The sequence below is a fragment of the Podarcis cretensis genome (genome assembly GCF_951804945.1).
Source record: "Podarcis cretensis genome assembly, chromosome: 10".
Taxonomy (NCBI): Eukaryota; Metazoa; Chordata; class Lepidosauria; order Squamata; family Lacertidae; genus Podarcis; species Podarcis cretensis.
The window spans coordinates 1,391,154-1,405,296 of record NC_137179.1 but is presented as its reverse complement, the minus strand read 5'-3'; the positions used below and the strand labels follow the sequence as shown (position 1 = coordinate 1,405,296).

General features: G+C 47.3%; 1 protein-coding gene across 6 annotated transcripts in view; it reads left to right on the top strand.

Annotated features, from left to right (window-relative positions):
• IMPDH1 (inosine monophosphate dehydrogenase 1) overlaps positions 1-14,143 on the top strand; it is a 68,212-nt gene that overhangs the window by 46,735 nt on the left and 7,334 nt on the right. For 3 of the 6 annotated variants that reach the window (XM_079992586.1, XM_079992588.1, XM_079992590.1), the window contains exons 7-13: positions 662-749; positions 1,706-1,905; positions 3,378-3,469; positions 4,877-4,980; positions 7,187-7,330; positions 8,364-8,508; positions 11,822-11,965. In XM_079992586.1, coding sequence (XP_079848712.1) covers positions 662-749; positions 1,706-1,905; positions 3,378-3,469; positions 4,877-4,980; positions 7,187-7,330; positions 8,364-8,508; positions 11,822-11,965 — 917 coding nt within the window. The remainder of the gene's footprint in view (positions 1-661; positions 750-1,705; positions 1,906-3,377; positions 3,470-4,876; positions 4,981-7,186; positions 7,331-8,363; positions 8,509-11,821; positions 11,966-14,143) is intronic. The other 3 variants (XM_079992587.1, XM_079992589.1, XM_079992591.1) reach the window with 1 other exon arrangement.

The following is a 14,143-nucleotide window of genomic DNA, read 5'->3' as shown; positions in this document are numbered from 1 at the left end:
ACGTGCTTTCGAACTGCTAGGTTGGCAGGAGCAGGGACCAAGCAACGGGAGCGAGGATTTGATCTGCAGACCTTCTGATCGGCAAGTCCTAGGCTCTGTGGTTTAACCCACAGCATCACCCACTTCCGGGAGATCTAGAGTCACCCCAAAATGCCCGGTCCCAGTTTTTCAGGGATGGCCAAATGGGCTCTCTGTGTGTGTGTCTGTTGTGGCCAGTTCACCGCGCTCCTGGCTGGAGGAGGCAGGCAGGCGAGAGGACGGGTGTCATCCCTGAAAGCATTTGATTGACGTTGGTGTGAGACAGAGTTGAGAAATAAGACTAAGAGCACATATTGATATGGGAATGTATTAGATAATACATAAAGAAATATAAAATAATAAGAGTACGTTCATTTGTAAAAAAGAAATATACAGCAGGAAAGACAGGACTCTGACCCCCAGGCCCCAGCAGCGAGGGGGCACAGGGGGGCACCCCCATATTCCCATGCAGCCGGCAGCTTCCTGGGTCAGGCAGCGCAGGACCCCTGAGGGCTGCAGGCAATCTAGAGGCGCCCCCAAAATGCCCGGTCCCAGTTTTCCTGGGGTGGCCAAACTGGCTCTGTGTGTGTGTGTTTGGGGCCAGTTCACCCAAGTCTGCCCCCTTTCCTGCCCCCCCACGCAGGTCATGACGAAGCGCAACGACTTGGTGGTGGCCCCCGCCGGAGTCACGCTGAAAGAAGCCAACGAGATCCTTCAGAGGAGCAAAAAAGGTATGCGGGGGGGGGGGGGTAGGGTGGGTAACCCTTTCCCCCCATGGACCCCTAAGGCTGGCTTTGCTCTGCCCTCCTCAGTCGGAGCCGGTAATCTGGGCCGGTTCTGCTGCAGGAATTAGAGCAGAACCTCCACCCCCTGGGGCAGTCTACCTTTGGGTACCAGGCGGTGGGGAGCCAGAGTCAGGCCCCTCTTGCAGTTCTCCTCCCTGGTTGGCCGCTGCCAGAGCAGGGTGCTGGCCGGTTCTTTTATATATAATATTTTTTATTAATTTTAACATATAAATTATAAAATATGCCACAAAACGTATCACTTATACAATCTTTTTAGACTTCCATGAGCATCTCTGATGATCCACCGTTTTAACCACTTCTTATGCATTTCTTAACTTCATATTGCCTTTACATCTCTTAACAAATCATCCTCCCCCTTGTCTATTTTTACAATACTTCTAATAATACTCCTCACAATACTTCTTGCAACCCTACAAACGTCGTCTGTTCTTCACAATTACTTTTCAAATAGTCCGTAAATTTACTCCAGTCTTCCGTGAATTTCTGATCTTGCCGGTTTCAAATCCTTCCTTTTAGTTTATCTAATTCTGCATAGTCCATTAACTTCATCCTCCATTTTTCAATTGTCGGTAATTCTTCTTGCTTCCATTTTTGGGCCAATAATATTCTTCCTGATTGCATATAAAAAGAGCTTATATTCCTTTCTCTTTATGTCACTCCCCACAATGCCCAGTAAAAATGCTTCTGGTTTCTTTATAAATGTATATGCCAACATTATTTTCAACTCATTATATATCATCTCCCAGAAGCATTTCACCTTTTTACATTCCCACCACATGTGATAAAATGTTCCCTCTTTTTCTGGGTGCTGGGCAGTTTTGGGCCCGATCCGGCCGCCAGGCTCTCAGCCGCCCTGCCTCCCTCTGCCCTCCTCCGCGCAGGGAAGCTGCCTATCGTGAACGACGTGGACGAGCTGGTGGCCATCATCGCCCGCACGGACCTGAAGAAGAACCGCGACTACCCTCTGGCCTCCAAAGACTCCCGGAAGCAGCTGCTGTGCGGGGCGGCCATTGGCACCCGGGAAGACGACAAGTACCGCCTGGACCTCCTCATGCAGGCGGGCGTCGACGTGGTCGTGCTGGTGGGTGCCCGCCTCGTCTGGCCAGGGGGCCGGAGGGCTGTGGCTCCGGGGGCAAGGATGGTCCTCTGTGCTGAATTCGCAGAGGGGCATTTTCGGAAGGGCCGGCTCCCCCTCCGCCAGCACCCTGGTTTTGCACCTGGAGAATAAAACGAGTACAGTGGCGCCTTGGTTCTCAAACACCTTGGCACTCAAACAACTTGGAACCCAAACACTGCAAACCCGGACGTCAGTGTTCCGGTTTGCGGACTTTATTCAGAAGCCGAACGTGCTCCATTTTGAGTGCCGCACTTCCGTTTTGAGTCGAAACAAAATAAAATAAAATAATAAAGAAATTCCTTCCAACAGCACCTTAGAGACCAACTAAGTTAGTTATTGGTATGAGCTTTCGTGTGCATGCATTCTTCAGATAATTTCCAGATAATTTCCATTTTCAGTGTTACGCTGAGGTCTTTCTGTTTTTGCTATTTATTTTGCGTTTTTGTCTTTGCGGCTCTTTTTGTTTTCTTTTTTGCGACTGTGTGGAACCCGGTTCAGCTGCTGACTGATTGATTGCATGACTGCAATACATTGTTTATTGCTTTCATTTTCTGGATGCATGCTCTCGTCAGATAGCAGAATTCGTGTCCAGTTGCTGTTTGAGGGGCTGTTTTCCAGAGTCTGGAACGGATTAATCCATTTTGCATTGCTTCCTATGGGAAACTGCATCTTGGTTTTGGAACGCTTTGGTTTTCGAACGGACTTCCGGAACGGATTACCGTATATACTGGAGTATAAGCCAAGGCACATAATTTTAGCACAAAAAACTGGGGAAATTATTGACTCGAGTATAAGCCAGTTCACCACACCACAAACCTGGTGGTGGTGGCGGCAGCAGCAGCGGAGGAGGAAGGAGCAGCCGGAAAGGGCTCCTTTTGGGCTGCTCGTCTCTCCGTTGCCGCCTCTGCCACTAGTAAGAGCAGGCATAGGAGCACTGCACCTCCCAACCGCGGCTCCTGTGCCTGCCGCCCTTGCGAGAGGCAGGTGGTGGGACCAGTGGCGAGAACGGGCTCCTTTCTCACCGCTCGTCCCTCCGCCACCGCCTGCCTCACTCGAGTATAAGCCGAGGGGGCCTTTTTCAGCATTAAAAATATGCTGGAAAAGTTGGCTTATACTCGAGTATATACAGTAATTTTGAGAACCAAGGTACTGCTGTAGTTGCCTTTGCAAATTGGTGGCAGCCTATGAGATGTTCATTATATGCACCTCCCAGGAGCTGGAGGGGGTGGGCCTGGTTCTGTCCTCTCCCATTCAGCCCCTACCACAACCCTGCGAGGTAGCCTGGGCGGAGGAAAGCAGGCCCAGTGGGGATTCAATCCTAGAACTGTAGAGTTTGGAGGGACCCCCAAAGGCCATCTAGACCAACCCCCAACCCCCTGCAATGTGGGAATGTTAACAGGCTCCTCTCTTCTCTTTCCTTCCCCCCCCCCCAAAAGGACTCATCTCAGGGAAACTCTGTCTATCAGATCGGCATGATCCACTACATCAAACACAAATACCCGGATCTCCAGGTCATTGGAGGCAATGGTGAGTATCTGGATGGCCTTGGCAGGGAGACATGATCTGCCCCCCCCCCAAAAAAACAGTGTTCTTCACACACCCCCTTGGGGTGGTTGGATGGGGAGTTTCAGCCGAGGTAATAAAACCTGTTTTGTTTTGCTCATTGGTCAAATTTCCGGAGGGGCGGGGGAAATAAAGGCGGAAATCGGTACGAAACAGAGAGGTTCAGCTGCGGCCCTGTTTACTCACGAGTAAGCCCCAGGGACTTCAGTGGGGTTTGCTTCTGAAAATAAGGATACCGTATTTTTCTCCCCATAGGACGCACCGTCCCATAGGACGCGCCTAGATTTTTTGGGGGGGAAAATATTTATTCCCCCCCCCAGCCCGAGCTTCCCCCGACCCCAGCCCCCAGAATAGGCTACTGCCTGCAAGCCTTGCGAGCCCGCGGGAACTCCCCCCAGGCGCGCAAGGCTTGTGGATGTCTTCCTGAAGCCTGGAGAGCGAGAGGGGTCGGTGCGCACCGACGCCTCTCGCTCTCCAGGCTTCAGCAAAAGCCTGCATTCGCCCCATAGGACACACACACATTTCCCCTTCATTTTTGGAGGGGGAAAAGTGCGTCCTATAGGGCGAAAAATACAGTAATTTTATTTTGATTTTTTCAATTTTTTTAATGGTTATACATTCATATACATATTTTTTTTCTTTTTTTCAAAATCAGTAAGACTTTATTCTATTTCCATTCTTCGCCGTTAACAGAAAAATTGGAGAAATCAATGTTTGTTTTACAAAGACAATGCATCTCCCAGAGAAGAAAAACCCTAAATTGAGAATAGAGGTAACATGGGGGGAAAACACAGTACTGCCCTCTATTCAAAGAAAATAACTCCTGATCTTTTTGGTTACTTAGACCAATCATTATATTTTTTCATTCTTTACCATACCTTCCAAGTTATACAATATATAATATAAGCATCTCTTTTTAATTACATATTTTTATCTTATTCCTACCCCTGTGACTTCTCTCCACCTTAGCTCAGCTAAGGTGTTATAAATATTGTTAGCGTATCCCTCCTTAACCATCTTTCCATGTTTTATCCTTAACTTTACGAACTTCAGTCAACACATATTGTTACTGTGGTTTCTGTACGACGTTTCGTCATATATTCTTCCGCACATTCCCATTCTTTCTTCAGTTTCCGGTTCGATTGGAATCTGATAGACACTAGAATACTAATAGCTAAAAATGGGAATGGGGACATTGTCCCCTCAATAGCAGAGGAGCAAAACAAGCCACAAGTTTATTATTCCTACGGCCCAGCTGCTTCTGAGTAGACCTGCAAGCGTAGAGCTGGACAGGGACACCCCAAAGGCCATCTAGCCCACCCCCCCAGCCGGCCAGGTATTTCACAGGTGCCTTTGCTTTCTCCCCTATTGGATGCACAGTGGTGACAGCAGCGCAGGCCAAGAACCTCATCGACGCTGGCGTGGACGCCCTCCGGGTGGGCATGGGCTGTGGCTCCATCTGCATCACACAGGAAGGTGAGTCTCGGCTGGGAGCGGGTTCAAAGGTTACCGAGAGAGGGAGGGAAGCTCCCAAGCGCTGCGCCCTTTGAAAATATATATACTGTATTTTTCGCTCTATAACACACACCAGACCATAACACGCACATAGTTTTTAGAGGAGGAAAACAAGAAAAAGAATATTCTAAGCGAAATAGTGGATATATGATTTTTGTGGTTCATGCTGTGGCTACAGACATGTGATTTGACAGTGAGTTTGGAGTAGCCCAATGCAAAAATCCTCAGGATCCATGTGGATCCATGCTTTGTAACCACGGAGGAGGGAAGGAAGGGGAACCATGGATCCTCTGCTCACAACTGCAGCAGATCCCCCCCGCCACCCGCAGGCATTCGCTCCATAACACGCACAGACATTTCCCCTTACTTTCTAGGAGGAAAAAAGTGAGTGTTATGGTGCAAAAACTGTATTTTTCGCTCTATAAGACGCACCTTTTCCCTCCTAAACAGTAAGGGGAAATGTGTGTGCATCTTATGGAGCGAATGCAGGCTGCGCAGCTATCCCAGAAGCCAGAACAGCAAGAGGGATCGCTGCGCAGCGATCCCTCTTGCTGTTCTGGCTTCTGGGATTAAGAATATTTTTTTTCTTGTTTTCCTCCTCCAAAAACTAGGTGCGTCTTATGGTCTGGTGCGTCTTATAGAGCGAAAAATAAAATACTATCTTAGCTATCTATATTTACAATTTTGTCATCACCACAGCCATTTTAATTGTAATGTTTAATATTTAATATTAACATTTAATGCTGTACTATTTTAACACTTGATTGAGAGCCGCCCAGAGTGGTATGAATAATAAATTGTTGTTGTTGTTGTTGTTGTTGTTATATTGCTTCAAAAAAACCAAAATATAATATAGATCCCCAAATCACCCCCCACAATGACTTCCTTTTCTGGTTTTTGGGCATATTATCTCTCCCTGCTTATTGGTTATTTCATATTCTTTAATTTAAAAAAAATTAAAATTATTATTTTCCTATCCTTTTAACGTGGTGTTTCTATTTCTGCATTTGTTTTGTTAATTGCAAGTGTTTAATCAAACCCCGCAAGCAAGTCCATTTCTTTACGTTGATTCTGCAGATAGGACATAAACAGTTCCCAGTCTTTCTTAAACTCTCTGTTGTCTTTGTCTCAAAGCCTTTCCATTCATTTTGCCATTTCCGCGTATTATTCCATCGCTTTCCCCTGCCATTCCTCTTTGGTTGGTATTTCAGCGCTCTTCCATCTTTGCGCTGGCAAGATCCTAGCTGCAGTTGTAGCATATACCAGCTAGACTGGTGAATGGGAGCGGCCACCAAGACCATATAACACCGGTCTTGAAAGACTTACATTGGCTCCCAGTACGTTTCCAAGCACAATTCAAAGTGTTGATGCTGACCTTGAAAGCCCTAAATGGCCTCAAGGACCCAGTAGACCTGAAGGAGAGTCTCTACCCACATCGTTCTGCCCGGACACTGAGGTCCAGCGCCGAGGGCCTTCTGGCGGTTCCCTCCCTGCGAGAAGCCAAGTTACAGGGAACCAGGCAGAGGGCCTTCTCGGTGGTGGCGCCCACCCTGTGGAACGCCCCCCCCCCACCAGATGTCAAAGAGAAAAATAACTACCAAACTTTTAGAAGACATCAGAAGGCAGCCCTGTTCAGGGAAGCTTTTAATGTTATTGTATTTTAGTGTTTTGTTGGAAGCCGCCCAGAGTGGCTGGGGAAACTCAGCCAGATGGGCGGGGTATAAATAATAAATTATTATTATTATTATTATTATTATTATTATTATTATTACGTAAGCAGTTTTTTCTCCAGCTGCACCCTTTCTTCATAGCTCCATCCCGTAAGCCCCAGAACCTATTTCCGTTCCCAGGGGTAAGGCAATTAAAAGAGGCCACCTCTGAGCATATGCAGAGGGCAGTTCCTTCAAGGCCAAGTAACCTCCTGGGATCTGGGGAGTCTCAGATGTTTCCCTCCCTGCTTCTCCCTTCGCGATCTCTGCCGCGTAACCTGAGCTTGCTTCTTTCCTTCTCCCTCCACGCCCTGTTCCCTTTTGTGTCGTGTCTTGGAAACAATACAACTAAATCGCTATTTAAACCCCACACACTGGCAGCTCAGAATTTCGGGGTTCTCCGGGAGGCTGGCCCCCTGGCAGTGACGGCCCCTCTTCCTTTTCTCTCTCCTGGCCAGTGATGGCGTGCGGCCGGCCCCAGGGGACAGCGGTCTATAAAGTAGCCGAGTACGCCCGCAGGTTCGGCGTACCGGTCATTGCCGACGGCGGGATCCAAACCGTGGGCCACGTGGTCAAGGCGCTTTCGTTGGGAGCCTCGACAGGTGAGCTGGGAATCCTGCCGCCATCACCATCATCATTAATAACATTATTATTATTATTATTATTAATAATAATAAAATGCATTCTGGTGGCCTCCTCCTCCTCTGGCTGAGCAGCTAAGCAGGGAAGGAGTTGACGCCTCGCTCTGTGTCTCCGTCGCTGATGCTTGTTGATTTTTTTATTTTTAACAATTCATAATAGAAAACTTAATGTAAATGGAAAAAAGAGGCAAAAACAGCTACAGAAGAGAAAGGGAAAGAGAAGAGAAGGAAGCAGGAAAGGAAAAAGAAGTCGTTAAAAAGAGGACTTCTGATTTTCCATCTGCCGGTTGTTTAAGACATTCAGTCTATGACAACATTCATCTTCTCTGCTGTCTGTTAATTGATTTTTCTTTTACGTCCAGGTGTCTCAAAGGCATTCATTTCCTTTTCTCACGGAAAATCCAAGAGGGGTTCCCAAATTAGGTTTATTCTCGACAAATGTCAGGCATGTTTTTTCTTTAATGTCCCCTTGGCCTCCAGTAATTCCTACCCCAGGCCTCCAGATTGAGAATTTGTAAATTCTCCTGTCAGTGTTAAAGTCTCTCCATAATATTCTGTCGTTCTTTTCTTGTTCTATATCCTTGAATCTGTGCCATAGCTGTCAACGTTTCCCCCCTTTTTAAAAGGGAAATTCCCTTATTCTGAATAGGATTCCTCGCAAGAAAAGGGAAAAGTTGACAGCTATGATCTGTGCCCAGCTCAGTCGATTCCAATTCCAGTCCCTGTTGTCTTCCCATCTTCTCTCCTTCCCTGGAGGTTTTTGAGCAGAGCTTGGAGGGCCAACTGTCATGGATGCATTAGCTGAGAGTCCTGCATCGAAGGGGGTCAGAATGGATGACCTTCGGGCGTCCCTTCCAGCCCTAGGGCAGCACTGCCCACCAGTTTGTCCAGTCCTCTTCCCCAGCCGTCCGGGTTGGTGTCCCCCAGCTCCGCCCTGCGCTTGGGCTTCCCCCATGTGCTCTGGCCCTGAGCCCCCTTTCTCCCTCTCCCCCAGTGATGATGGGCTCCCTGCTGGCTGCCACCACGGAGGCGCCCGGCGAATACTTCTTTTCGGACGGGGTCCGGCTGAAGAAGTACCGGGGGATGGGCTCCCTCGACGCCATGGAGAAGAACAGCAGCAGCCAAAAGCGCTACTTCAGGTACGGAGCGGGGCCACCTGGGACAAGGGGCGGGCTTGGGGGGGGCGCGCTCCTGCCTTGGCTTTGCGCAGGCCGGACGCGGGCGCATTCAAAGGGGCAGCGGCTTCCAGGCAGGGGCGGACCAAGGGGGCGTGGGGTGGGGACTGGCTGCACCAGGTGACATCCTTTTTCTTTTGAATAATTTTGATTGAAAATTTCAACATAACAATTGATCAAAGGCAAATCATTCTCATTGCCTAGCAATGTCTAAGCAACACGACGACCACGTCCATATGCAATAAACAATCTTTTATAGAGTTCCTTCAAACCATAACAAGTCTAAAATGAAATCTTTAGTCTCAAAGTCTCTGGATATCTTTAAATGAAGCGAGGTCCCCGGCTTTATACGATGACAGACAAGCTGTGAAGCTCTGTGTCTTCAGCAAATATGATGTCCAACGCTGAACAGTTATTCCGGATATATTGACTGCTGTTTCGTAGAATTCTTTGTCAGCGTGGTGGGAGGATATAGAATTGCTTCGTAAACTGAAAATAAAATTTTACAGACGAGGGGTGTCGCAGCAGAGAAACCTTCCCCAAAGTGGGGCCCTCCAGATTATTATTTTTTACTGCAGCCCCCATAAAGCCCGACTCAGAGGAGGCCCTTTTTTTCTTAACAAAACCCATTTTAAAACCTTCTTCATCTTATTACAAGTGACTTGAGAAAGTGATACTAATGTAGAGATCGATACACAAAGCTTGTTATGATTCCTTAAATTTGTATTTTCTAATTTTTGAAAAGATTCTTTACTACAAGACAATTTACTTAAAATGTAAACTAAACCAAAAGGAACACAAACAAACCATAGACGCTGACTAACATCACATCATTTGACATTACATACTCTTTGAATTCCAACTCAGCTCATTGTATTTTTTACATCTTACTAATCTATACGCACTTCATTATTTATTATTCTTTTCTGTTACTTATCAAGATAATTTTTTTGCTTTTATAATTTCCTTAAACTTCAAGATTCAATCCAAATCTGTCAGGAGATTTGTGTTATCACAGTGCTTTCAAATATATTCTTTGAATATTGTCCAATCTCTACTGGCTTTCTGGTTAGAGTTTCCTCTTATTCTCCCAGTCCTCTTCGCAAGTTCTAAATATTCTATCATCTTCGCTTGCCAGTCTGTTTTTGTGAGGATTAAGTCACCTTCCCAGTTTTTTTGCTATTAAAATCCTCGCTGCTGCGGGTGCATACATAAAATGGGTTTTGTAGCTTTTTTTGTATATCAATGGGCATCATACCTAATGCAAAGGCTTCAGGGTTTTTTGTTTTTTTTGAAAACGAGAATTTAAAGATCTTTTTGAGTTCATTATAAATTATGTCTCCAAATTTTTGTATAAGAATTAGTACGAAAGAGGCCTCCCAGCATTCTCACAGGCCCGTATAAGATCAGCGTACACAGTTGGGCCTGATGAGCAGCTACTTTCCCCAACCCAAATCCTGCGGAAAGCCATCGAATTCAGATTTTAATTCTGTCCTGATTTGTTTTTAAGAGGTGATTTAATTATTGTTTGATTTTATATCAATGTTTATATTGGATGTTAGCTGCCCTGAGCCTAGTCTTGGCCAGAGAGGTCCGGATACAAATAAAAGTTAGAATCATAGAATCATAGAAGAGTTGGAAGAGACCACAAGGGCCATCGAGTCCAACCCCCTGCCAAGCAGGAAACGCCATCAGAGCACTCCTGACATATGGTTGTCAAGCCTCTGCTGAAAGACCTCCAAAGAAGGAGACTCCACCACACTCCTTGGCAGCAAATTCCACTGTCGAACAGCTCTTACTGTCAGGAAGTTCTTCCTAATGTTTAGGTGGAATCTTCTTTCTTGTAGTTTGGAGCCATTGCTCCGTGTCCGCTTCTCTGGAGCAGCAGAAAACAACCTTTCTCCCTCCTCTATGTGACATCCTTTTCTATATTTGAACATGGCTATCATATCACCCCTTAACCTCCTCTTCTCCAGGCTAAACATGCCCAGCTCCCTTAGCCGTTCCTCATAAGTTGTTGTTGTTGTTGTTATTATTAGATTTGTATATACTGCCCCATACCCGCAGGTCTCAGGGCAGCTGTATTATGGCCACCAGCATGGCGTTGTGATGTGTTTGGGTTTTCCGTCCTGCGCAATGCTTGGATTTGGCTAAAACCCGTGATACACAGAGTGGGGGGCAAGGCAAGGGTGCCCCCCACTTGACTTTGGCCCTGGAAGGGCTGCTCAGAGATCTTAGGAGAGAATGACGGAAATAAGGATTTAATCGGAGACGTACAAACTAAGGGCGTTGTCAGCTTTGGAAAACCCACCATGAGGAGTAGGAGTCCTTTGGAATAAATTAAACACTACAGCGGAACCTCTACTTAAGGGACGTAATCCATTCCGGAGCTCTGTCCGTAAGTTGATCCGGGTCAAGGCAGAAGCGCCGTTCTGCGCAGGCGCATTCGGCAGCAGCGCGCTTCTGCGCATGCACACATTGCAGCAAACCAATCGCGGCGGGTTTGCCGCAGTCGAAACTTGGATCAGGCCCAAGTAGTGGTGGTCGTAAGTAGAGGCTCTACTGTACAGTCATACCTCGGGTTACAGACCCTTCAGGTTGTGGAATTTAACATTGCGCACTGCGCCCAACCTGGAAGTACCGGAACGGGTTACTTCCGGGTTTCGGCGCATGCGCAGAAGCGCTAAATCGCACTTTGCGCATGTGCAGAAGTGCCGAATCGCAACCCTCATAAGCACAGACGCTGCGCTGCGGGTTGTGAACGCTTTGGGTTGTGAACGTGCCTCCCGCATCCACTGTACTTAGCAATTGATACGTATTTTTATTCTTTAATAGTTTTTCGGATTTACTGTTTTCTTTTCTTCTTTTCTTTTCTTTGTCTCTCTCTTTTTTCTTTCTCTTTCTTTCCCTCCTCTCCTTTTCTCTCTCTCTCCATTTATTCTCTGTAATGTTACCATATTTATATTCGCATTTATATAGTTAGCTTAGATCTTATGACCGTTTTATTATGTGCATTGTAATCATTATTCCAATCTAAGATTATCCCATGTCAGACAAGCTCATTTTTTTCTCTTTTGATTCCCGCCCCCCTTGTATGTGTGGAAACTTTTCAAAAAAAAATTAAAATAAAAAAGGAGTTTGGTACGTTAGCAGGTTTTCAGATTAGCCATCAGAAGGTTTGATGGATGGGAGGAGAAAATGTGGTTTGGCAGGGGTGAACTGGGGCTCCGGAGACGGGAACAGGTGACCCACGCAGCGTCTCCTCCTTCCTTTCCAGTGAGGGAGACAAGGTCAAGGTGGCGCAAGGCGTCTCCGGCTCCATCCAGGACAAGGGCTCCATACAGAAGTTCGTGCCCTACCTGATCGCTGGCATCCAGCACGGCTGCCAAGACATTGGCGCCAAGAGCCTCTCCATCCTGCGGTGAGTCCCTGGGGTGCGCTCTCTCTCCTCACAGGGGGGTGCGGGATCAGGGCCGGATTCAGGCTGGATGCGACCCTCAGCTCCTGAAGGTAACGGGGCCCTTTCTATGTCCAGGTGTCCTTTGTCCACAGCAAATGGTCCCTGTTTTTTTGTGTTGAATAGATGCTATATGGTCATTGATGGACCTAACAGTATTTTATCAAAGTAATTGTTGAACTGAAATACAATTAAGAAGAAGTACAGTTCATACCTCGGGTTGAATGTACTTCAGGTTGAGCGCTTTCGGGTTGCGCTCCGCAGCAACCTGGAAGTAACGGAGCATGTTACTTCTGGGTTTCGCCGCTCGCGCATGTGCAAACACTCAAAATGACATCATGCGCATGCGCGGAAGCAGCAAAACACGACCGGCGCATGCACAGACGCGCCGTCGTGTCTTACGTTCTATTCAGGATGCGAACGGGGCTCCAGAACGGATCCCGTTCGCATCCCGAGGTACCACTGTATATTAATTGTGAAATACAATTAAGAAGAAGTATATTAATCATGAAATGATTATTAGGTTCTAACTTAAAATGGTTTTTTATTCATAACGAACTTAACAAGGCATTGGCATTGGCACTGGGCAATGACAAAAGTTCCTTTAGAAACACAATTTGCAAAGACTCATAATTAGCCTCTAGAAACTTGCTATAACATGAAATAATAATAGCAAACCAGTGATATTTGAGGCAGCAGGCAGTGCCCATTACTTCCATCATATGAGCCGACACAACACGAAACACTGTCGCTGTATGTAGATTTTATTTTATTAGCTTTTTTATCTTGTATTTTGGAAATGTACATCCAGGGGTTTTTCCCTTTGATTTTTTTGGGGCCCCCAAGAGAGTGGGGCTCTAAGCTAGAGCTTGTTTAGCTTATACGTCAATCCAGCACTGTGTGGGACGCAGTCTCCCCGCAGCCCCCTGAGTTGCAGTTTCCGCTCCTTCAGAAGTGAGGGGATGTGCTAGTGGCCACTGATCGCCTTTGTACCCCATAAATTAGCCCAGTCTTGCAGCAGGGAGTTCCACAGTCTAGCTCTGCGCTGTAAGGGGAGAGATGGCCCCTCTCCCTGACTCTGGCACACGAAACTTGGAGGAGGGTTGACCAGGAGGGTGAAAAGGGGATCCCAGGCCCATGGCTGTGGGGTGGCCTGCTCAAGCGCCGTAGGGAGAGCGCCTTCTGCCTGCTGGCAGGCTTCCCTTGAAATCTCACAATGTTTTGGCAAAGTTATTTTCCTTTCCGCGCAGAAGGTGGGCGGAAGGTGGGAATAAACGGCAGCTTTTTCTCAGCTGCCAACGCCAACCCAGCTGTCGCCCGTGCGACTCAGAGGAAACTACGTCAAATGGTGTTCCGCTGGAGAGGCAGCTTACGAGCCGCTTCTGCGTTTTTAAAATCGCACCCGACTCCTAGTTATTTCGGTTTGGTTATTTATAGATGGTTACCCTTCCTTCCTTCCTTCCTTCCTTCCTTCCTTCCTTCCTTCCTTCCAACCGGATTTCCAAGAGAAGAAGAATCCCACAAAATATCCCTTAAGCCAGGCCTAGGCAAACTCTGGCCTTCCAGATGTTTTTTTGAGACTACAATTCCCATCATCCCTGACCACTGGTCCTATTAGCTAGGGATGATGGGAGTTGTAGTCCCAAAACATATGGAGGGCCGGAGCTTGCCTATGCCTGCCGTAAGGCAAGTCTGCCAAAAAGAACATCCATCCTGGAGACTTTAGCTGAGATTCGCGCATTGAAGGGGGTTCGACTAGATGACCCTCGGGTCCCTTTCGACTGAGATTCTATGATTCTGTTAAGAATTGCATCGTTGAGCCCCCTGGGTGCTGGAGATTTTGCTGGATCAGGCACATCTCGTCCAGCATACTGTTCCCGCAGCGGCTGACCGGATGCCCCAAATGGGAAACCCACCAGCAAGATTCGAACACAAAGCCTCTGAGGGCGCATTCGGAGAAGGGTCAGAACGCAAGAGGGGTCTTCAAAAGTCTCCAGGGCCGGGGACCGGTCTGTCACAGATGGACCAGGATGTCTCTTTTTAGTTTTCCAAATTGTCTTGGGACCACAGTTCCCAGCATCCCTGTTCACAGGTCCTAGAGGTGATGAGAGCTGTAGTCCAGCAACCGCTGGAGATCCGAAT